Here is a 22586-nt window from a genome sequence, read left to right as displayed (position 1 = left end):
GGACACTCCAGCCTGCTCTGGGGCCACGAGTCTCACATGAGGACTGGCCGCCCAGTGTACAGGGGCAAGAGGGGGGCCTCGGGTTGGGCCTTCAGGGGCTAGGTCCCTGTCCTGGCCAGGCTGTTAACTGCAGGTGCCCACAGAGACCACTGCCCTCCTCTGGTTTCCCCGGAGAGGGGCTTGGCTTCTAGCAGTCAGGGCAGGGCTCTCCCAAAGGGTGGGGCCTGGCTGACGAGCCACAGCACAGCTTCCTGGGAAGAGAAGGAGACTGTGCCTTTAAAATACAACAGAAAAACAGCAGCACGCACTTGTGTAAACGAATACAACTGAAGTTATATAGAAGCGGAGAAAATGAAGATGACCCCTTTCATTTAATCACACACGTGTACAGCCATGTGGCTGGCAGGGTCCCCAGCGTGATCCTGGTGTAGTTCTAAGTCAGTGCAGGCAGACCCCTCCATGGAGTGCAGTGTGGTCCCCGCAGACAGGGTGTGGGGACAGTGTGCATGCCCAGGGAGGGAGACACCTGAGTCTGCCACACCTCTGCTGCTGGCGCCGCCTCTGCCCGCAGATGACCTGAGCAGGTGGGACCCAGTGGCTGGGTGGGTGTGCAGCGGGCGCATGCCCTGACCTTGTCTCTGTCCCCACAGACAGTACTACTGGTATGACGAGCGGGGGAAGAAGGTCAAGTGCACAGCCCCGCAGTACGTTGACTTTGTCATGAGCTCCGTGCAGAAGCTGGTGACGGATGAGGACGTGTTCCCCACAAAATACGGTTCGTCTCCCCCAGCACTGGGCGGTCATCCTCGTGGCGGGGCAGGGAGCATTCAGGACATGTCTGCAAGTGACCAAGCCCCTGTGCTGGGAGGGGCAGAGGCACGGAGGGCAGCAGCTGCACCACCCCAGCCCCTGCTTAGCATGGAGCCACCTGGGCTGTGGGGTGAGGCCGGAGCCCTTGGGCAGGGGTCAGCCCAGCCAGGGCCAAGGGCCGTCTCCCTGGCCCTCTGGGCCATGCGGCTGCACTGGGCCCCTCTTGGTTTCTGCCGCTCATGCTGCTCTCACCGTTCAGCTTCTGGGGGCCTGGGCTGGGTATCAGCCGCCGAGCCTGTGTCCAGATTTTGGTGGGATGTAGTGGGGCTCCACGCCACTCCCGTGCTGCCAGAGGGACGGCAGGGGACAAGAGGAGAGGGCTGTGCCACCATCGCCACCTCCGTCCTGGCCCAGGAGAGGGCCCCAGGTGTCCATCAGGGAGACATGGGGGCCCGAGTGCCCGATCACAGGCCCCTTCCTGAGGAGGTGGCCAGGATGGCCCAACGAGTGCCCAGCCCTCAGGGCAGGTGCAGCCTCCGGAGCCTGAGCTCGCAGGGAGGTCTCAGGAGCCCAGATCCGGGGTTGGCAAGTCCCTGTGGTGCCTGCTGATGGGCAGAAGCTGTTGCTGCTGGGGCTTTGTAGGCCCTGAGGGTAGCAGGGTCAAGGTGTGGGTGGCAGGTACCAGACCCACCAGGCTGGGTGCCAGGGGCCTGGCCTCTGTTGGGGCCAAGGGATGTCTGCAGCTTGTGACACGGTGGCCTTCCCCAGGCAGAGAATTCCCCAGCTCCTTTGAGTCCCTGGTGAGGAAGATCTGCAGACACCTGTTCCACGTGCTGGCGCACATCTACTGGGCCCACTTCAAGGAGACGCTGGCCCTGGAGCTGCACGGACACTTGAACACGCTCTACGTCCACTTCATCCTCTTTGCTCGGGAGTTCAACCTGCTGGACCCCAAAGAGACCGCCATCATGGACGACCTCACCGAGGTGCTATGCAGCGGGGCCGGCGGGGTCCACAGTGGGGGCAGCGGGGATGGGGCTGGCAGCGGGGGCCCGGGAGCACAGAACCACGTGAAGGAGAGATGAGCCCCCCGGGCCGGACAGGGGCGCACGTGTGCAAAGAGACGGTGGTGTGTGTTCTCTCCTGCATCTGCGTGTGCACACATGTGCTGGGCACGCGTGTGGTGAGGTCTGAGAGGGCCCTGGGCTGCATTGCTGTGGGCTGCACAGACGCAGATGGCCCCGGCCGTGTCCTGTGGCCCCGTCGGATGGATGCGTGCCGTTTGTAGAGAAGAGCCTTTGGGCCCGTTCACTCGTTCAGCAGACACGCATAGGACTGATGCTTTGAGTTTTCTTCTGTGGGGTTTTCCTTTCTCTGGTCTCCGTGCAGCCCCTGCCCTCCCTCGGGTGCTGCTGGCCTCAAAGGAGGAACTCATGGGGGGAGGGTGTGATTTGCAGACCTGGGTCTCTGCTCTGCTCTGGGGGTGGGGCTTGCTTTCACAGAGACCCTCCTTCCCTCTCGCCCCTCCTCTCCCGGCCTCGCCAGGAGTCTTGGCTGTTGGCAGCTCAGAGGTGGGGGAGGCCTGTGGTGTGGGGTGCCCTGCACCTGCTCCTGCTCCTGTCACCCCTTCCTGCTGCCTCCTCCATGCCCAAGGAACGGCCATGGTGCAGTCCTCAGGCAAGGCCGGGACGGGGCTGAGGCCCTGCGTGGAGATGCTGCACCAGCAGAAGGCTGAGACCCGCTTACCTTAGTTCATCTGTTCACTCGTAATAAAAAGAATTCTCTCAGGTCAGAGCCTGTGTGCATCTCAGCGTCTCGGTGACCCCCCCACACTGTGGGCAGCCCGGCCACTTGCTTGGTGGGCAGCCCCAGGAGCAGGCACCCCGGAGGCTGCCCCGAGAGTGGGGGTCGGAGCAGACTTGCCCCTCACTGCCTGCGAGGGTCCACAACCAGCCTGCAGGTGCCATGGAGGCAGCACATACCCCGTGTCACTCACTCTCCCCAGCTGCCTCAGCCCCCCACCTCTCCCCATGCTGGTGGCGGGGACCCTCAAGTGTGGTTGCAGTAAGCTGGGGACATCTTCTCCAGAGGGCTCTGGGCCAGCCTGAAACAGTGGCTCTGCCGCAGGGGCCATTCCTGGCCGGGACAGCGTGGCCCAGGGGCAAGCAGGTTTGTGTCCTCAGCCTGGGAGTGGGTGGGCACGTGCTGCAGGGAGGGGGGCCCTAAGCTGAAGCCTGGAGCTTATCAAGACCTGAGTGGGCTGAGCAGTGGGAAGAGAGGGCTTCCAGGGTCAGGGCCTGGTTGGTTCAGACCTCAGGACTGTGGGCCCCTGCCGATGGCGCCTGCTGCACAGTGACCTCGGGCAGTCCGTCCCCCGCCCCTTAGCTAGTGGGGCCTGCCCAGGTCGTGGTGCTCCCCTGGCCTCGGGCTCAGCCTGCATGATGCAGCTGTGGCCAACAGGCCCCTTCTTGGCTTTCCCAGGGACCAAGCTGCAGGTCAGAGGCCCTTCCCCTGCCGTGTCTCTGCCTCCCACCCCGAAAGCTGACAGCCTCTGGGCTTCTCAGAACATGGCTGGAGTCAGCTGGGGGCATCTCATCCGACATCCACGCGTACCCTAAGGCCTTCACCGCCTGCTCCACCACCTCCCCACGAGGGCCCGCACTGACTCCGTGACCCTGGGCCGCATGGTGAGTCAGTGCCTGGAGCCAAACCCAGTTCCCAGAGAGAGGCCTGCTGGGTGCCACCCGCCCTTGTCTCCTGATGCTCTGCGTGGACCCCGAGTGGAGGCCCCAGGACACCCACAGAACTTGACTGAAGGGGCTGAGTGTAGGAGCCTGAGGCAGGGACCGGCGCTGGGCTAGGTAGCAAGGAGGTCCGCCAGCGAGGGAGGGCAAGAACAGGGGCAGGTGGCCTGGTGGGGCCACCCTCTCTGGCTGAGGCCCCGGCTGGGGTGTGCAGGGAGCTCCTGGCTGAGGCTACAGGGAGCCAACCGGGCACACAGCCTGGGTCGCTGTGTGCTGGCGAACCTGGGGCCTGGCTGCCGAGCAGAGGCCGGGTGGAAGATTGGACTGAGAGTGCTGTGGGGCACAGGGGGCTGGGGGCCAGCTCCACTGGGGCTGAAGGGGCTAGGAGGACACCGGGATTCCAGCTGGAGCCTCCAAGGCAGCCTCAGATGGAACATGTGTGGAGCCTGCGGGACGGCCTTAGGAGGTGTCCAGGGCGCGCGTTCGTGCCGGTCTCACAATCAGGATGCAGCTGCAGGGTCCCCAGGGCACGTGGGAGTCGCGGGCATGAGTTCCTTTGGGAAGGGTGCCTGGGATGAGGGCTGGCGCTGGGCGCTGGGCGTTGTGGGCGCCTGCTGCTAGGCCATTGTGTGGTGGACCTGTCCCGTTCCTGGGCTGAGGGGACTGTGCTGTGCACTGTCCTCCACTGGGATGGGTTCTTGCTGTAAGACCTGGAGTCCTGGTCAAGCCTTCCTGCCTCTGCCTCCATTTCCCTCCGTGAACAGGAGGCCTGTACACTGAGGGGGGTCTCAGTGTTGAGGGCTCAGCCCTCACCCCCAGCTGCAACCATGGCTCACTCAGTTTCTGTCTGTGGTCTGTGTTCTGAAAGACAGAATGATGGTCCCCAAAAGAGATCCGTGTCCTAATCCTAAGAGACTGTCTCCTTAGATAGCACAGCAGGATGGAAGCTGCAGATGGAATCAGGTTCCCGGTCACTGACCTGAGGATGGGGAGGTTTTCTGGATGGGCCCAGTGTTGTCAGGAGAGCCAAGGGCACTGAGCAGGGAGGCAGCGGAGGAAGACAGCGTGGCGTGGGAAGGGCCTGAGTCAGCAGTGCAGGCAGCTCCTAGAAGCTGGGAAAGGAAGGCACCCAGAAAGAACCGGCCCTGCAGACTAGCCCGGTGAGGTCCGTTTGAGGTAAGTTCGTTTTGACTCCAGCCACGAAGTTCATGGCAACTGCAGCAACAGGAGATGAAGGCAGATTTTGGTTCTAGGCATGAGGCGCTGCTGTAGCAAACACCTAGAAAGGTGGAAGTGGCTTTGGAATTGGGCTGAAAGAATTTTGAGGGTGATAGAAAAAGCCCGTGATGTTGTTAAACAGGTGGTAGAAGGATGGAGGCGAGTGGGACTCGAGGGGCTTGGAGGAACCAGCCTGGGCTTTGAGACGAGTCAGAGCTGCTGTGACCCACCCGTCCTTGGACATGTGGGATTAAAGGTGCAGGTGGGAGCTCAGAGGGAAAGGAAGGAACGGGAGCCAGGGAAAGCCCCGTCCATGGGGGCAGAGGTGCAGCTGCACTCTGTCCCGCTGCCATGTGCGGGCAGCACTCGCAGGTGGTCAGCCTGGGCCCCTTGCGCTGCTCAGGTTGGCCACTGAGTGAGGGAAGGACGTTAGCAGAGGGGTGAGCACCCTGCCGTCGGGAATTCTCAGCTGAAGATGCTGATGTCAGGAGATTGACTGTCAGGAATGTGTGCTCGGAGTAATGGCCATACCAAGAGCTCCTGGAGGAGGGCGAGCCTGTGGCTGGTGGATGCCCCGGGTCACCCAAGCAGTTGCTGAAAGCAGGGACAGCTGTGGGAGGTCTGTGGACGAGCCTTGGGTCTTGTGGATCCAGTGAAGCCCTGTGGGAACCACAAGGGGCTCTTACACCATCAGAAACTCGGCTGGCTTGGACTGAGGCAGAGGGGATGTGATGAAAGGCTCTTGGGCCCCCAAAAATCAGCAGGCAGGAAGCAGACTAAACTGTTCAGCTGCAAACACTTGCCACATTTCATAAAAAGACAGTGTGGCCCTGAGGGTGGAGGTGTCAGCACAGAGGCAGTCGGGACCCACAGAAGGAGTTGCCAGGTCTTGCTGGGACGGAGGAAATGTGCCCAGCTGGATTTTGGATTTCTTGGGAGCAGCGACACAGGCACCTTGCAGCTTTCTCTGTGTGTCACGTGTGTGTGTGTGTGTATGCACGTATAAATGACTGGATTTCACCGTCACCCAAACTGGAGTGCTGGGTAATCCTAGCTCACTGCAGCCTCAGACTTCCCGGCTCAAGTGATCCTCCCCCTTCAGCCTCCTGAGTAGCCAGGACCACAGGTGCGAGCCACGACACCCGGCTGATTTTGAAATATTTTGTAGAGTTGAAGTTTCACTACCCAGGCTGGTCTTGAACCCCTGGGCTCAGGTGATCCCTTCTGCCTCAGCCTCCCAAAGTGCTGGACCATCACACCCAGCCAAACTTTCCTTGAAAACAGGAGTGTCTGTGACTGGCATTCCGCGTCTGTTCTCTGGTTGTATTTTGGGAGCAGGTAACTGGTTTTCTAGCTTTCGGGGTCCACAGGTGGAGAGGAAACTGCCCCAGGGTGGAATGCCCAGAGTGTCACCCATACCTGATCGGGTAGCTTAGAGGGTGCGACTTGCGACTTGTGAGCTGATGAGCTGTACGTGAGGTTTGTGACTGGACTGGGTGCTGTGTTTGGTGGAGACTGTTGGGGCCGCGAGGGGAGGGATGCGTTTGCACGTGGGACGGGTGTGAAGCAGTGAGAGTGGGAGGGTACTGCGGTCGGCCTGAGACATCCCTCACCACCGGTGATGTCCACATCTAGTCCCATGGAAGTGAACGTGCCACCCGGCAGCAAAGGGGAATGAAAGCAGCGATGGGATTAAGGCAATCAGCTGACCTTGAGAGGCAGAGATAGTCTGGGCCCAGTGAGAGCACGAGGCTTTCATCGTGGAAGCTGGACGCAGGCTGGGATGCGCAGGACACAGCTGTGAGGAGGCTCTACCCACACTCCTGGCTGCGAAGGTGGAGACCCCGGGCCACGGGATGCAGGCAGCCACAGGTCCTCCCCTGGAGCCTCCAGGAGGAGCACATCTTGATTCTAGACCAGGGAGACCCCTTGAGTGAGACCTGCCCAGTCCTTGACTCTGGGACTGTGATGTATTGGTGTTTTAAGCTTCTTACTTTGCGGTAACTTAACTATGGCGGTGATAGGAAACCACAGGGGACGATGCATCTACCAAGCAGGCCAAGGCGTTCTTACAGGGTCCTGGGGGCAGGTGCACAAGAGGGCCCAACTCCCTGGCGTGAGACCCACAGTGTAGACTGTGCCAGTCTGGCTGGCACAAACATGGCTCCCCGGGTGGTGGTCCCTGCACGTCTGTCAGCCCTGCCCAATCTCCAGCAGGCCCCGCTGCCTGGAAGGTCGCCACTGGTTCTCCCTCCTGTTGCCGGCCTCCTCCTCTCTGGCTGTCTGCTGACCCCGACCCCTTGCCAAATCACACCAAGAGATTTGGGTTGGTGGTGGGGAGTTGGGGTGGGATGGGGAGAAGTCACTGGAGTGAGTGGGGAGGCACTGGACTTACGGCAGAGGGCCTGGGCACCACACCACTGGAGGGCAGGAGGCAGGCAGAACAGGGAGGCAGGGCCAGGCCACCTGTGGTGAGCTCCCTGGCAGGGGATGAGAGCAGGGCAGCTGGAACGCCCCACCCTGAAGCTGGCACGCGGGCGTCAGCCTCCTGCAAGCTCTGAGGCTTTGTGACACCAGGAATTGTTCCATCTTACAGCTTAGGAGGCTGGGGCTCTGTGCCTCTGCCTTCAGCTGATGGAAAAGCCCAGGGCAGGCTCCCCACGGAGCAGACCTAGGCCTGGACTGCTGTGTGCAGGGCCCCTCCCTGGAGCACCCACCTCCCGCCTGCGTCCTGTGCAGGAGGTGGGTCAGACTGTCTTCCCCCGCCACCCACCTGCCATCCCATGGGTGGGCTCACCAGTCGGCTCGTTCACCAGGGCCTCAGCTCTCAGGCCAGGCCGTGGCAGGCTCTGAGCCCAGATGTGCCCATCAGATTAGCCACCTGGGAACTGAGGACCAGGACTGTGAAGCCATCCTCTAGGTGGGCAGACCGGTCACCACATCCTTTTTCAATCTCCATTTTAATTTCTTCATAGAAATGTGAGGACTGACTGGTGTAAAGTGAGACTAGTGTCTGCCACGTCAGAGGTCCTGCCATATTTGTTTTCATTTTTCATATAAACCAGCAGATTCTGGCTTAGCTCACTTTGGGTTCTGTTACTTACAACCAAGAGAGCTTGGTGTCAGAAGTGGGACTGCAGGACACAGCCCCTTCCTGAGCAGTGGGGAGCTGGCAGGGCTCTTGACACACTGTTTCCTTTTGGGCCTCCAGTCATGTGCCTGAGAAGACTGACTTCTCACCGTGAATGTTTAGAGGGGACCAGGAGAGTGTGTGTCAGCCGCTCTAAGAGAAGCAGGTGCAGGACCACAGGTCAGGAAGGCTTCCGGTCCAGGGCCAGTAGCCTGCAGCCCCACAGACTGTCCTGTGCCTCACTGAACTGTAGCAGCCAAATTCCTTTCCTCAGCCTGTTTGTTAAAATGAACTGGGGAACTGTAATCCAGGGATTGGAATGGATCCTGATTCCCTGGGCCCCTCCCAAGTGCCTTCTCTTCAGGGTACCAACCTCCTGTGAGCTCAGCCACTTGGCAGTCCAGGGTCAAACAGAGGACGGCTCAGCTTCCCTCTGTCCTGGGCTCTGAGCGGAGCCCTGAGCTTACTAAGCCTAACAAACATGGTGACCCCCGATTCCCTCCAGAGAGATGGGCACAGGCACAGCTTGAAGTTCAGGCAGTGGCTCTCACCTGGGGGTGATTCTGTCCCCTACCAGGAGACTCATGACAATGTCTGGGAACGTTTTGTCACAATGGAGGTGGAACAGCTACTAGCTTCTGTTGGACTGAGACCAGGGATGTGGCCCCTACCCCATCGTCATCCCCCCCCGCCCGCTCCCCCCAGCCACCATTTGCTTAGCACCTGCTCCAATGATAGACAGCTGGGTGCAGTCCGGCCGCATCTGAGTCCTTCACATGGGAGGGGAGTGTGCGTGGGCCTCCCAGGGCAGCTCTGTGGACGCCGCAGTCTCTGCCTGGTCCCTGCTGAGGCCGGCTCCTGGCCTCCTCCAGGCTGCGGTGGACTCCCGGCCACTGGCCTCACACAGCATGGGCCTGGGCTCGCCCTTCTGCTGCGGTGGCAGAGGGGCAGCTGGGCCAGGGCGTCGTGCCAGTGGAGCCCACGGCCCTGGCTGCTCTCTGTGGCAGGTATGGCTGGGACCATCCCCGCTCTAGCTCCAGGGGCTGTCCTCAGCCTGGGCCCCTCACTCCCAAGGCTGGGTCATGGCACCCTATCCGGACCCTTCCCAAGTAAGGAATGGGAAGGCGGCTCATTCTCCAGGAAAAGGCCCAGGCCCTGGGTGGCCCGTGCAGGCCTTGTGGGGTGGCAGAGGTGCCGTGCAAAGAGTGCTCCGCACAGGCCCTGGCCCTGAATGGGAGCCCGCCTCAGGCTGGGGCAGCCTCGGGGGATGGCCCCACACATTGGAAGTGACCTCTGACCCTGGCCGCCCGGAATCTCGCCCTCTTCAGCTGGGCAGAGGGTAGCTGCGTTCACACTGGCGCAGCCCAGGGGCTGCAAGTGGGGAACGAGAAGCTGTCCCGGGCTGTCACAGAGCCCTGCGCGCCCGCCCTGCCCAGATGAAGACCTGCGTCGCTGTCTTTGCGGAAGGGATTTATTGTTCCGGAGCTGCAGTTGCTCACAGTTATGACAGGGGTACACTGCAGGGGCTTGCCCATTTCCGTGGCGCCTGCTGGAGTCCGCGTGTGTCCGAAGCACAAAAGGGGAAGGCGAGCAAGAGGCAGTTTGCTTCGTGTCCTCGATCTCCGTGGAGAGCCCCTTCCCGCCTGTACCGCCTGGCGTTTGCTGTCCTAGGTGTTTGCTTTTGTTCTTATGTATAGAAATCCCAGCCTGTGGCAGAGGTCTAATGTTAACAGAAGCGTTAAAATCTATACACGAGGTGGGTGGGAGGCAGGGGCAGGCACCGAAGCAGACAGACTCCACGGCAGAGGCATGCATCAGACCCGCCGCCCCCCATGGCCGCTGCACCCGGGCTGTGCCCGCCTGGGAGGGCCGGGCACATGGGTGGAAGGGAACACAGAAGCTGGAGCTGGGGTGAAGCACGGAGATGGGCACTGGGCAGGGTGGGCCTGGGCCTCGGTCTGCACAGAACGCCCTGCGGAGGAGCGCCACCGACTCTTTCTGTCCTTTGTTTTTTTTTTTTCCAACTTTTTTTCATTTTAATAAGAAAAGCCCCACAGTGCCCCTGCCGTCCTGTGTGTGGGGAGGGCCAGCTGAGGGCCTTCTCCTACCCTTTCACCTTTGGACACAAAACCAAGATTGCCCCAGCCTGACAGAGGGGCGCTGGCGCTGCCGCCCTCTACGAGACACCGCCCCTCTGCCCCAAGCCCCCATAGAGATGGAGCTGCTTCTCCACAGAGAGAGACGGAACCCATGACAGAGCAAACCGCACCGTCTTTAGATGTGTGTGTAGAAAGAATCGGGAGCAAGGGACTAAAACACAAGACCTGGCTCTGCCCCAGCGGCGCCCCCACCCCCACACCCTTTTCCAAAAACCACCAAGAAAAAAAAGTTTATAAAAATATCTTGCAGGAATTCTTTAAAGTTTACAGTAGCTCGCCAGCCCCCCCCGCGCCCCACCAGCTCTGTCCTCAGAGGGCGCCCTGGCCCCAGCCCCCCCACTGCCTGAGACGCGCAGACGGCAGGGGATGTGGCCGCCGCCCTTCCCTGAACAGAGTTGCAGAGAATCCATAAATTAAAACAGCAAATAAATAACACTGATCCCAGCCCAGCGGCCTGGCCTGCCGGGAAGGCTCTGGTACCCCAGGGTCTCTCTGTTTCCACCTCAGCCAGAGAGGAGTGCCAGAGCCCACAGCCGCCCCAGATGAGGCAAGGGAGGCGCGGGTGAGATGAGAGGACGGGAGGCAGCCTGAGGAGGCCAAGACTACACGGAGGCGGCGCTGCCAGGGAGGCGGGGCACGGGCCAGCGAGGAGGCCTCCAGGTGCGGCGTGGAGGCAGTGGACGGGGTGGACGGGGTCTGTTTCTGTGGCTACTTTGCCCACCGGGGGTCCCGGCCCCAGAAGGCCGCCAGGCAGGCTGATCTTGCCGAGGGGTCAGGTGACCGGGAGCCTGGCCCTCCTCCCACGGGCCGTGCGGAGCTGAGGCGAGGAGCTGCCGCGGGGTGGACGGGGCGCTGGGCTGGGCCTCACTGCCCGGCAGCAACAGCAGGAGCGGAGGGAGGGCGGGTCCGCAGCAGCTGCCTTCGGTCACAGAGGATGGCCTCGTGGAGGTGACATGTTAACTTTTCGGGATAATTCCTGGTATCAGAGTGGAAACAAGCGACGCTGTCAGAGACAGGCAGAGACAGAGACAGGAGAGAGAAAAGAGAGCGGGCGCGGGTGGCGCAGCCCACAGGCCGGCCCCGATGCCCCTTTCCTTTCCTCCCAGGCTCTGAGAACAGTCTGGACGGACGGGCAGCGCGGCCGCGGGTCCACTTGGGGCAGGGCGGGCGGCGGGCGGCGAGGCAGCCGCTGTCAGTGCTGTGCTGGGGGGGGGGCTAGTGTGTCTAAGGCTGCTCGCGGCGGGCGGCGGGCGGGCCCATCTTGGCCGTGTCCTTGCCCGTTGGGTACTCGGCGTCCCCTCCGGGGCCGGGGCCAGGGCCAGCGGCCGCGGAGTCACCGAGTGGGCCGTGGGCACTCCGCTTGGCGGGCGTGCTGGGGGCCTGGGCCGCCTGCCCGTTCTTCTCGTCTGAAAAAAGTTGTTTAATTACGTCAAAGAAGTTACTCAATGGGCTGCCTGGGTACACAGAACAGAGACAAAAAAAAAAAAAAAGAAAAGAAAGAAAAAAGAAAAAAAAAGGGGGAGAGAAAGAGGAAGGGAGAGAAGGAGAAAGAGAACAAACAAACAAATGAACGAAGGGGCCTCGACGAGGGAAAGAACCCAGAGATGAGGCTGAGATGGGGCGGAGCGGGGACCGGCGGGCGGCAAGCAGGGTGAGCAGGCGGCGGCCGGCAGGGGCCCTGTATGCTGGGGGCTGTGCGGTGGGGAAGCTGTGCGCCGTGGGGCCAGGAGCTTAGGACCCCAGCGCCTCCGAGCTGTTGCGCAGGATCCAGCGCTCCTTTGGCGAAGTGAAGCTCGGGGCAGGTGGTGAGACCCCTCCCTCCCCACCAAGGCCTGGCCCGGAAGGCCCTGCCCCACCCCCTTCCCTCCCCACCTTGCAGCCGTGAGGGCCGACCCACCCTAACTCCGGAGATGACAGCGTAAAGACAAGGGCCTGCTGGGAGCTCTGAAGCCTCGTAGGACCCTGGGGGCAGCTGCTGGCCCCACTGCATGAGGCCCAGTGGATGACAGGGAGAGGGTGTGCCCACCACACCTCCCCAGAGAAGCCTAAAGCCCGACCCCTGGCCAGCTTGGACACAGTTTAGCAGCAGACAGACAGATGGACAGATGGGTGGACAGGCATGGAGGGTTGGATGTGGGAGGCAGGCTGGGGGGCTGGGGACAGGCAGCTAGAGTCATGTCCCGGGTCCCTAGGATGGGGGCAGTCCTGAGAAGAGGGGCAGAAATGGGGAGCCCACCCTTCTTGGGGCCCTGTGCTCACTGCCCAGGTGTGTCGATGGAGGCCCCTCAATCCCACTTCCTAAGCCTAACCCCCACTTGAGCCCTGAGCTGTGGGCCCCTCCGCTCCCTGCCAGGCACAGCCTCCAGTGGACAGAGGGATGGGCACCGGCCCCTCCCCTAGGCCACAGCCTGCACCAGTGGGACCAGTGGGACCCTCACTGGCTTCAGGCCTTGGGAGCCCCTTCCTGGGCCTGCCCTGATCCTAGGGCCTGGCAGAGGTGAGTCTGGCCAGGAACCCCGCCTGGGCTTGCTGTGGTGGGGGAGCGACCTGGGCTGCTCCTGGTAGAGGATGGGGCCGGGGACATCTGGGCTGCTGGGTGCCTACATCTACACAGGGAGGCTGGGACAACCCGGGCGGCAGGTGGCAGCCACAGCGAGCTGAGGGTGAGCGGTGGAGTGGCAGGCGGAGGTGCCAGGTGAGCGTAGGGGATTCTTACCACATTTGGAAAGCCGCCCCGTCATCATTTCCATACAGTTAGTGGTGTCTGGAGCACAGAATGGAGAGAGGGAGGGAGGGAGTGAGTGAAAGGCTGTCCTGGGCCTTCTGGCTGCACGCCCACAGCCTCGATGGGGAGGGGGCGGAGCCAGCAGTGGGTAGGGCCCCAGAGGCATGGGGGGGGGACATTGGGCGGGGCCAGAGCCAGAGGGAGCGGGGCTTATAAGGGGCAGTGCAGGGGCAGGGCCTGGAGTGAGGCGGGGCTGCGGAGGCGGGGAACAAGGCGGAGCCACCTGGGCAGCAGCCGGACCTCCAGCAGCCTGAGCCTGAGCCTGGATATGGCGGGTGCCCTGGGTGGGCCTAGCCCCTCCCCTGGGCCGACAACCCTGCCCTGGCCGTGGCCTGCACCCTCACTGTGCCACTCGGCAGCTCCAGGGCCCTGTGGCTTCCAGCTGCCCCTCAACTCAAGGCAGGCACCCTCTTCCTCGGCCCTTTCCCCTACTGCTGGGCCTGGGGATGTTGGTGCTGCCAGGCCAGGACTGGGGTGGGAGCAAGGCCCTGGGAGGGGCTGCTCCCTCGAGGCCTTCACTGGCACCTGCACAGGGTGGACACATGCCCTGGTCTGCCTGTGCCTGCTCACTGCGGGCTCTCAGCCTCCCCTCCCTCGGCCGGGCCGGAGTCTCTAGGAGGGTGGGCAATGCCTGAGGAGGCCCCCTGCTGGCTAGCCACGTTCCACACGTCCTTGGAGCTGGGCTCACTGGACAAAAGCGTCCAGTGTGGGAGGGGGGCAGGGCTGGGAAGGGCTGGGCATAGCGAGATCACGGGGACAGGCTGGGCTCCCCAAGTCCAAAGGGAGACAGATGGGGCCCAGAATAGGCCCCCAAGAGCCTCTGCAATGGGCTCCACTGAGGTCAGGGTCCAGGGCAGGAATGGAGAGGGGCTTGGAGTTGGCTCTAGGGGAGTGCTGCGTGCCGACGGGCAGGACCACACTTTGCAGGGCCAGGCTGGGGGAGCTTTGCCTACAGCCCACGCAGGAGCAGACTGAGGCACCCAGGTGACCGCTTAGGTGCGGGGACATCTTGGGCAGCACCCCGGGGCCCGTTTCTGCTTGCCCTACCGGACAAGCCCTGTCCGTCCCTGGCCTTGGTGGCTGCCCTGTCGTTCCCTGGCCTCGGTTTCCCTTCCTAAGATGAAGGCTTTCAAGGCTCAGAGAGCCAGAGACTGCTGCCGGCCGACGGCATGGCCTCCGCTGTAGGGCGGCGCCACGTGTACCTGCGGGGCCGAGCACCTGGAACCCTGCTCCTCCTTGCCTGCTGTGCCAGCCTGGCTCCCAAAATCAGGAGAAGGGGGCCACTCCTCCACCCACTGGGGCTTTGGTTAGGGCCAGGGCTGTTGGGGACCTCAGCCCCCAGCCCACAGCAGGGTGAAGCACACTCTGGGGGGGCTCCCACAGGTGATGGAATGATGATGGAATGAGGATGTCACGGGGAGGGGCAGGGGGGCCCTCTTTGGCTTCCAGGACCCCACACGGAAACACAGGAGGTGACCCTAGCATGCCACAGAGCTGCGGAGATGCAGGCTGGGAGAGGGGACCCCCAGGGTCCAGCCGAGTGCTCCCCCCACATGACGCCCAGCGCCCCCACGCTGTACCGCTGTTCAGAGGCACACCCACACCGCCTTGCTGACAGACCAGGCCCATGCATGTGCCCAGTGCCCCGCCCTGCCCCCACCACACATGGGCCCAGGGGAGTGGGGGGAGCCCTCCCTGCCAGATGCCGAGTGGCAAGGACCCTCGGGCTCCTAGACCCTGGTGGTTCCAGGCGGGGGCAACCCTCCCCTGCATGAGCCCATCAGGCTGTGGTGAAGCCCCCACTCTGGCTGGGCTCAAGCCCCTCTGCCCTGCTGGAGGCACGGCCCTGGGCTGTCAGGAAGTATGCAGAGATGAGAAGTCACAGCCCGTCAGGCAGCCCGCGGCCCTCCTAGGGTGCCATGGCGGGGAGCCCCGAGGGCAGGGCCTTGTCACTGCTCTCCCAGGGCCTGTGCGGGCTGCCCTGTGTCTGGCTCCTTAGCAGATGTGCCGCCCGGGGCATGCTTGGCCTGTCCAGGGCCGAGACCTGTGGGTGGGCATGGAGGGCCCTGCTCAGGGCCAGCCTGGCTCCGCCGAGGACCTGCCCGCAGCCCCTCCCCGCCCCAGCACAGGCTGGGCGCCTTACCTGCCAGCGTCAGAGGCTACTCTCGTAGCTGGTGGCCACCTTCTGGCCCTTAAGCCCAGCACCCCAGCTTAGTCCTGGCGCTGGTGGGGGGGGTTCTACAGTGGACAAGAGGCGCCTTTCAGTGTGGTGCGGCTGCGCCCTATGTCCCTGGCGTGCAGAGGCGAGGCGGGTGGTCCCGCCGGGCCAGGGAGGGGCCCTGCTCCCTGAGGGGTGCAGCCACAGCTCGGGGCAGGGAGGTGGGGGCGTCCGTCAAGAGGGGCCAGGAGGCTGCGCCCGGGTCCTCACGCCTCCCGTCCGCGCAGCACCAGCTGGCCACGCCCCACTCGCAGGCCGCAGGTTGGCCAGAGCTGAGCCCGCCTCACCTGACAAGTGCTGGGCCGCGGGCAGGTCGTGTGTGCTCAGCAGCTGGGCCTGGATGGTCTCCACCACCCTCTTGAAGCGGCGGCTGGGGCCTAGGGGAGACAGGGGGTTATGCCCTGGACGGGCCTGGGCCCGGAGCCACCCTGGGGGCGCCAGCTCACCTGAGAGCAGGGTGAAGGTGACGGAGTAGATGCCGTTCTCCTTCTGCGCCTCCCCACCCTCCGTGTAGGTGATATCAACCTGGAACTTGACCGGCTTCTGGAACACGGCTGGTCCCCCCGTGGCCTTGTACTCGGCCCGGAAGCTCGTTTGGGAGATGACGCTGTGGCTGAGGCTGGGAATCTGTGGAGAGGGAGCAGCGTGAGCATGGCTGGCCTGGCAGGTCCCACCCTGGCCCTCTGGGGAGGCAGCCCTGGGGCGAGCCAGCCCCACCGTGCACACATTGTGATCACCCAGGCACCTCTGCTTCTGTGAGGGGCACAGTGCGGTTGGAGACAGCCGGAGCAGGGCGAGGGGCGTTTCCAACCCCCCGCCCGCCCCAAAGCTTTGGTCCACTCAGCGGGGACAGCTAAGCCCCTGCCAGGCTTTTCTCACGCAGCCACAGCACAGGACGACCAGGACCTTACAGAGGAGCCTTAAGGGCAAAGACAGAGGTGGGAGGTGACCCCTGCAGCCTGAGGTGGGGGTCCAGGGTGGAGCTGAGTGGGAGGTGGGGGGTCTGGGAGCTGCCACTGAGCGGGAGGTGCAAGGGCGGGGCTGGGGCCGTGCCCTCCTGCTGGGGCTTCGTGGGACTCCCACTGCTTGTGGGACCTATGGTGCTGGGCACTGGCTGGGTGGGCTCCACAGTACCGAGGGAGCAGCTGCAGGAAGCAGAACTCAGGGCCACCCAGCGCACAGGGCCCAGGCTGGCACACGGCCGCCTCACTGGGGCCGGCATGGGGAGGGGCTGAGGCCACTGCTGAGTCTGAGATTGGCCATGGCAACCGGGGCAGCATGAAGGGATGTGGTGAGAGAGGAGGCCGAGGAAGTGAGCAGCCTGTGGGGACGGGGACGCTGAGACCCCTGAGGCCAGGGTCCAAGTGCAGCCTGAGGCCTGCCCTGCCCAGCACTGGGCTCTCCTGGCCCTGGAGCCTTCTGCAGGGGCTCCAAGCTGTCCCCACGGCGCTAAGGGAACCTCAGCTGCAGCCAAGACAGCAGTGGCCTGACTGCCCAGGGGCAGAGCATCCGGTGGGGTGGAGGCCAGCCCCTAGCTAGAGAGGCCGCCGCAGCGAGCCACAGCCTGATCTTGCCAAGATCCTGGGGCCAGGGAGGGCGCCTGGGCAGTGGTGAGCACAGGGCAGGACAGCAGCCCTGGGAAGGCAGGCTGGGGGCGGTGGGGGAGGCGGGTGGGGGGCAGCCCCCGTAATGCCTGGGCGCTAGGAGCAGCACAGGATGGGGCAGGGCCGGCAAGGAAGGGGCGTCCTGATGGGACTGGGTGCTGGAGTCCTGGCAACAAAATTTCTCCATTTGAGGCTTTTAGGGCCTTTCTGCTCCTCCTAACCCAAAGATGCCCAGCAAAGACAAATGAAGCCCACCCAAGACCCTGAGCGTGACCACTCTGTGGAGAGCCACCCGTCCTCCGAGGGCAGGGTGAGACCGGGGAAACTGAGACACCTGAGGGCTGGGGGTGTCTACTGAGGGCCAGCAGAGCCCCACGGGTCCCTGGGGCCATGGCCTCACAAGGGCTTCTCCCTGAGTCTGATGGAAATGTCCCCCTCTGACACCCACCCAGCCGGAGCCTGCCTTCTGCCTCACGTGCCAGCTGCCCAGGCCTGCCCGGCACACACCTAGGGCTGCTGGGGACCAGTGAGCAAAGCCCTGACTCCCTCCGCAGGCCAAGCACCCCAGATGGGCAGTGACCCCTCCCTCACGAGGGCGGGCAGGAGACAGCGCCTGTCCAGTGAAGGCGGCCAGGCAGGCCCACGGGTGAGCGGACGTCTGTGCTGTGTGCGTGGACATGTCCTGTCTAAGTGAAGAGCCTGGATTCTCGGGGCTGGGCGGTGTGGGGTTGGGAGGGCTGCCCGCCTCCCCCGGTGCCCTGTGGCCTCACCGACAGGAAGGCGTGCACGATGTCAGCCTTGATGGAGCTCAGAGGTTTGTCTTTGATGACCACGAAGATCTGCTCCTCCTTCTCCAGGCTGATGAAGTTCCCAAACCAGGACTTCTTGGCCAGCCTGGGCAGTGGGAGACAGAGGCTGTGAGGATTGAGGCATGGTACCGTCCACACCCCTGCCTCCCTCGAATCTGGGGTTGGAATGGCGGAATCCTCAATTCCTGCGTGATAGAAACGGCCGTCTCCACAGTGCTAGCCAGAACCCATGGTCCTGACCCCAACGCCCTAACCCTAGCCCGTATGCCCTGACCATCACCGTGACTGTAACTCTAATCCTAACCCTAACCCTAACCTTTATCCAAGCCCTAATGCCCTAACCCTGGCCCAACCAGGTTCCATGGCCCTAACTGGCCCCTCTTGGCTCCCTAGAGTTGTACCCGGGCAGCACTCGCAGGAGACCCCACTGGGAAGGAAAGGAGAGGAGAGTGGGGTGACCCCTGCTCCTGGCCTTGCTCCTCCATTTCTGGCTAAGCCCTAGTCAGCTGCCCGGTGACATCCTGGCGGAGGTGCCCAGCCTGGAGCTGGGAGAGCCAGGGAGCTGTACACAGGCAGTGGCAGGACAGATATGGCACAGACACTGGGAGCTGTGTGCCCTCCTACCCGACAGGGCAGCCTCAGCAGACGCCAGGGGCTGCGAGCCCTCCCACCAGACAGGGCAGCCTCAGCACCCCTGGGGCCGCCCTCCTGTGTTTCGGACGTGTGGCCATGTGGCTTCCCTGTGGCTCCAGCCTGGCAGGGCTGGTCCCTACCCTGTAGAGTAGAGATCGCTTCCAGACCTCTGAGGCTGGCTGGGGCAGGGCGGTTCAGGGCTTGCAACAGCCACGCAGACCCTGGCTCCCAGATGCCACCACAGTGGGTGGTCCCCACCCCAGGCTGGGGCAGTGCTGCCAACCTCATGACTGGCAGGCCTGACATCACTTCCTCTGCTGGACACAGAGCCCAGTGACAACAGCTGGCACCACCCACCTGCCCAGCCCGCCTAGCCGCCCCACATCCCCTCCCCACCCCTGGCCCGCCTGCGACCTGCCACCCACTCCCAAGTCTGGGGATGTCCCTTCACAGGCGAGCCCTCCACAGGTGAGCCGCCCCTCACCAAGGTCGCTGAGAGGTGGCTCAAGCTGGGCTCCTGAAGTCAGCTGTGCCCCCCACCCCCAGGAGCAGGTGGGACCTGCAACTCGCTTCCGACAGGAGAGTGGGGAGGCGCTTCTGAGTCTACAGAAGGCTACTCCTGTCTTGTTGGTGGGCTCACCCCAACATGCAGAGGCCCTCTGCTCTCCAGCTCAAGCGCACCCGAACCCCACCCACCAGCGTGGGGGCTAGGAAGCCCAGCCATGAGAGGACCACGGCCAGAGGCGCCTCTAGCACAGCCCCTGAGACTCTCAGGCAGAGCGCGCCTGGGTGGCTGTTCACAGTGGTGGCACGCGCTGCCGGCGTCCCATGCCGCTGCTGCCTGGAGGCGGAACCAGGTGCGCTGAGAGGCAGAGGCGGGGACCGGGAGGAGGGGCCAGCGGGGCTGGAGCTCAGTGGTGCCCTCTCCCGACTGATTCTGAGGCCCCTCCCAGCGGCCTCACAACTCCCCTTTCCCTTGCCCATTCCTGGAGCTGCCTCCTCGGCCACTGTGCGGCCTGGGAGTCCTGCCGGACAGGCATGGGGACCAGGTCCAACCATTGCTCAGCCCCTCGACGCCTCCTCAGTGTCCTGCCGGTCTCGGCGGCTGTCTGTTCTGGGTTCAAAGCTCCGAGGGCCACCTCTGGCCCTGACCTTACCCCAGCCCCATGCCAGGGCCTGGAGCCAGAAGTGCACGGGGCAACCAGGCAGTTCTGGAAGCACAGGTGAGTTTCTGCATGGTCGATGTTCTGCCCGACGAAGAGACAGGAAAGATGGTGCAAACTTGACTCTCTGCCTTGAGGCCCAGGGGTGCAGCATTTGGCAAAAATAGTCCCATGTGTGAAAGATGCCGGACGGCCCAGGGAGGCCAGGCTGACGAGGGGCGAGGGGCCTGCGCTGTGACTCCAGCACCCACGTGGCGGACAGCGCACAGCCTGGCCGGACACTAGCCCGGGTGTTGCTACAAAGCTATTTTTAGATGAGACAAACTTAAATCAGTCGCCTGTTGAGTCTGGCGGGGGACCCTTCCTCACAGGGTGGGTGCATCCGCCAGGTTCGGTCTTCCTGGGGAAAGAACGCCCCTCGAGGCTGCAACCTGGAAACTGCCTGGGCTTCCAGCTAGGGCTTCAGACTCAAGGACATCAGCCGTGAGTGTCCAGCCTGCAGCCCTGCGTGTCCCAGACAACCGCATGCGCCCCTTCCTGAAGCCAGCTGCCTCCCTTGGTGCTGTTCCTCTGGGGCGCCTGGTTGACATGGGGCTGGCAGCAGCTGGGGCTGGGGATTATCTCAGGTCCCCAGCGAGCAAGTTGTCGCCAAAGAGGGACTGTGGGAGGCATCCGTTCTGGACCCTCGTCCAAGGTGTCTGTGCAGGACGCTCAACAAGGGCTGTCGCAGGCATCTGTGCCGGGCCCTTGGGTGGAGCTGTGGGAGGCATCTGTGCTGGACCCTTGGGAAGGGCTGTCTGAGGTGTCTGTGCCGGGCCCTTGGGTAGGGCTGTGGAAGGCATCCGTGCCGGGCCCTCGAGAGGCGTCAGGGTCTCCAGGCCATCTCAAGATGGGGGAGGGGAGAAGCGCAGGCAGCCGCAGTGGCATCAAAGCCACCTTCGCGGCTTTGATGTTTTCCACCTTCTCTGAGGAAGATAATTATGAGTCTGTTCATGAAGGCTTTTGGTAGCAGCAGAAACGGCAATGTCAGGGCCTAGGCGGAGGGTTCCCAAGTCTGCTGAGCCCTGTGCATCTGGGCTTGTGATGATACCTACACACCTCCGACCTGGGCACCCAGCTGGAAGGGCCACCTGATCGGTGCAGAAAGGCCACTGGGGTGGGATCCTGGCACAGACTGCAGATGCTGCTCCTGGGGCTTAGCACTGAGCAGTTTCCACAGGGGCCCCTGGTTTAAAGCCAGCAGCAGGATGAAGGTTCTTCTCTTACTCAGTCCACAGCTGGCCACACCTTCATTTCCCAGGGTCTCCTGTGAAGTGACTCCAGCCTGGCCGCCGCTCTCTGCAGCAGCCTGGGGTCACGCTGCAGGCTCATACATGTACACCACCAGTCGCCTGGTCTCTGAGACACTGCACAGTGACTAAGGCCATCATGGAGGGGAGGGAGAGGGCCTGGGCACTGGGAAGGGGTCTCTCTGGGGACATCTTTGTCCAGACACCGGTCACAGCGGCCCCCAGGGCATCTCAGCACCTGGGCGCTGTAGAGTCTCTGCAGTGGCACCTCTCACGGCTCAGAAAGGCAGCGAGGCCAGACCTCAGCTTGGCTGCTCTGCTCCGCCCCTGCACACGTGTTCCCACCAGGCCTGCTGCCCCTTTGTTCTTAACACGGGCTGCTTTCTCCTTGAGACCTGAGCGACCCAGTCTCTGCCCTTGGCGAGCTCAGGCCCTAGGGACACTCTGCCCAGTGTACCCCCCTTCTCGCCTCCAGCCAACCCCAGGCTCTCCCAAGGCCTGAAGCTTCTCAACAGGGCTGGGGGCTCCTCCCCTGGCTGGCCTTCCCCTCACAGCCGAGAATTCGAACTTCAGAGACTCAGTGGCCGAGACGGGCCTGCCTGCAGTGGGAGGTGGGGCCACGTGGAGAAGGAGCACCCCGTTGGCCATAGGGGAAGGGTTCCATGCCCCTCTCCCGGCCAGCCTGGTGTCATGTACCAGGAGGCCTCCAGCAGGGTCCACTTACTCTGGGGATGACTCTGGGGTCAGGTTGGACATCTCCTCCGGCGTCGGAACTGTGCACACAGGATGAACAGGAGGGAAGGTGTGGTGACCGCTCCATCCTTCCCCTGCCCCGGCCACCTTGTGCTGAGGTCAGGGTCATCAGGAGTCCACCCACACACACTGGGACAGCCCCCCAGGGGCACTGGCCCACCCCAGCTCCTGCCACCTTAGAGGTCCACCAGCCATGGCGCCCCCGGGCTAAGGGGAGCTGTCCCCGCCTCTGGTGCTGAAGTCGGCTGTGCCTTCTCCAGCAGCACTGGCTGGCCCTCAGTGCCCCACACATGGGGCCTCCTGACTGGCAGTGCCCCCTCGGTGGCCAGCTCTCCTTGCTGTGTGCCTGGCCCCAGAACACGGAGTGGGTAGACTCAGGAACACAGAATGTCTGGAGGGATACCAGCCTGTGCAACAGGTAGGACATAGGCTGCTGCTAGGCGCTTTCGGGACAGTGAGCCATGGGCAGGCCCAGGCCACCCCTGCAGCTGCAGGCCCTGCAGACTGGTCTGGCACTGCTGGGTGGGGGCGGGGGGCGGGGGGCGGGGGGCGGGGCCCTCCCCCAGGCAGCCTCTGCTCTCTCCCAGCCCCACTATGGCGCCTCCGGGCAGACACTCACCTTGCAGTTTCCGGCGGTGGAAGCGGGGTGAGCCCAGAAAGCTGTTCTTGATGGAGTTGAGCCGCGCCCTCCAGGGCACCCCTCCGACGCTGGGGCTGGACGGGGGCGTGGGGTTGGGCGTGCCAGCCGGGCTCTCCTTTGGCGTGTGGACAGGTGTCCCCTTGGGGGTGGGGAGGGGACTGCCCCTTGGTGAGGGGTGAGGGGTCACCTGTATGGTGGGGACAGATTTGGTGTTTGGTTCAATCCCGGCGGGTGGGGGCCGTGGGGGCACCCGCAGGGCAGGCGGGCCCAGGGGTGGTGCCAGCTGGGGACAAAGGCCAGTGGCGGGAGGCCGGGCCGGGGTGCTGGCCGGGAAGGGGTTGGACTTGGTGCCCTGCAGAGGCTTGTCGGTCAGCTTGGCCTTGCACGGCAAGGTCTGGGTCTTGGGGTCGGGCCGCGGGGCGGCCTGTGGAGGGAGGACGTGTCCAGGCCTCGAGGCGCTCCCACAAGCTTCGGGCTCCGTGGAGGTGGCCAGGGGGCGGGCCACGAAGGGCAGCTCGGGGGGCGGTGGGGGCAGGACAAGCTTCCTAATAGGCTACAGGGAGGCGCAGGGAGCAAGCGAGGTGGGGGCAGCCGCGCGGCACATGCACCCCAGTCCCCCGCATGCACACGG

The 22586-nt window shown here is 63.6% G+C and overlaps 2 protein-coding genes across 17 annotated transcripts in view; one reads left to right on the top strand and one right to left on the bottom strand.

Moving 5' to 3' along the window:
* MOB2 (MOB kinase activator 2) overlaps positions 1-2602 on the top strand; it is a 70716-nt gene extending 68114 nt beyond the window's left edge. Inside the window, exons 4-5 of the mRNA XM_054437793.2 lie at positions 651-775; positions 1579-2602. Coding sequence (XP_054293768.1) covers positions 651-775; positions 1579-1895 — 442 coding nt within the window. The 3' untranslated portion in view covers positions 1896-2602. The remainder of the gene's footprint in view (positions 1-650; positions 776-1578) is intronic.
* Positions 1863-22586, bottom strand: part of BRSK2 (BR serine/threonine kinase 2) — a 78269-nt gene continuing 57545 nt past the window's right edge. For 3 of the 16 annotated variants that reach the window (XM_054437792.2, XM_054437785.2, XM_054437787.2), the window contains 8 exons: positions 21935-22142; positions 21287-21335; positions 17439-17562; positions 15511-15691; positions 15352-15441; positions 14990-15084; positions 12778-12825; positions 10852-11037 (listed from right to left, as the gene is read on the bottom strand). In XM_054437792.2, coding sequence (XP_054293767.1) covers positions 14999-15084; positions 15352-15441; positions 15511-15691; positions 17439-17562; positions 21287-21335; positions 21935-22142 — 738 coding nt within the window. In that variant the 3' untranslated portion in view covers positions 10852-11037; positions 12778-12825; positions 14990-14998. Of the gene's footprint in view, positions 4834-5303; positions 5433-6482; positions 6684-8625; positions 11516-12777; positions 12826-14989; positions 15085-15351; positions 15442-15510; positions 15692-17438; positions 17563-21286; positions 21336-21934; positions 22509-22586 lie in introns of those variants that run through there. The other 13 variants (XM_054437780.2, XM_054437781.2, XM_054437782.2 and 10 more) reach the window with 9 other exon arrangements.

This window comes from Pongo pygmaeus, chromosome 9 (genome assembly GCF_028885625.2).
Source record: "Pongo pygmaeus isolate AG05252 chromosome 9, NHGRI_mPonPyg2-v2.0_pri, whole genome shotgun sequence".
Lineage (NCBI taxonomy): Eukaryota > Metazoa > Chordata > Mammalia > Primates > Hominidae > Pongo > Pongo pygmaeus.
The sequence above is the reverse complement of the archived record's forward strand: the minus strand, read 5'-3'. Positions and strand labels throughout refer to the sequence as shown.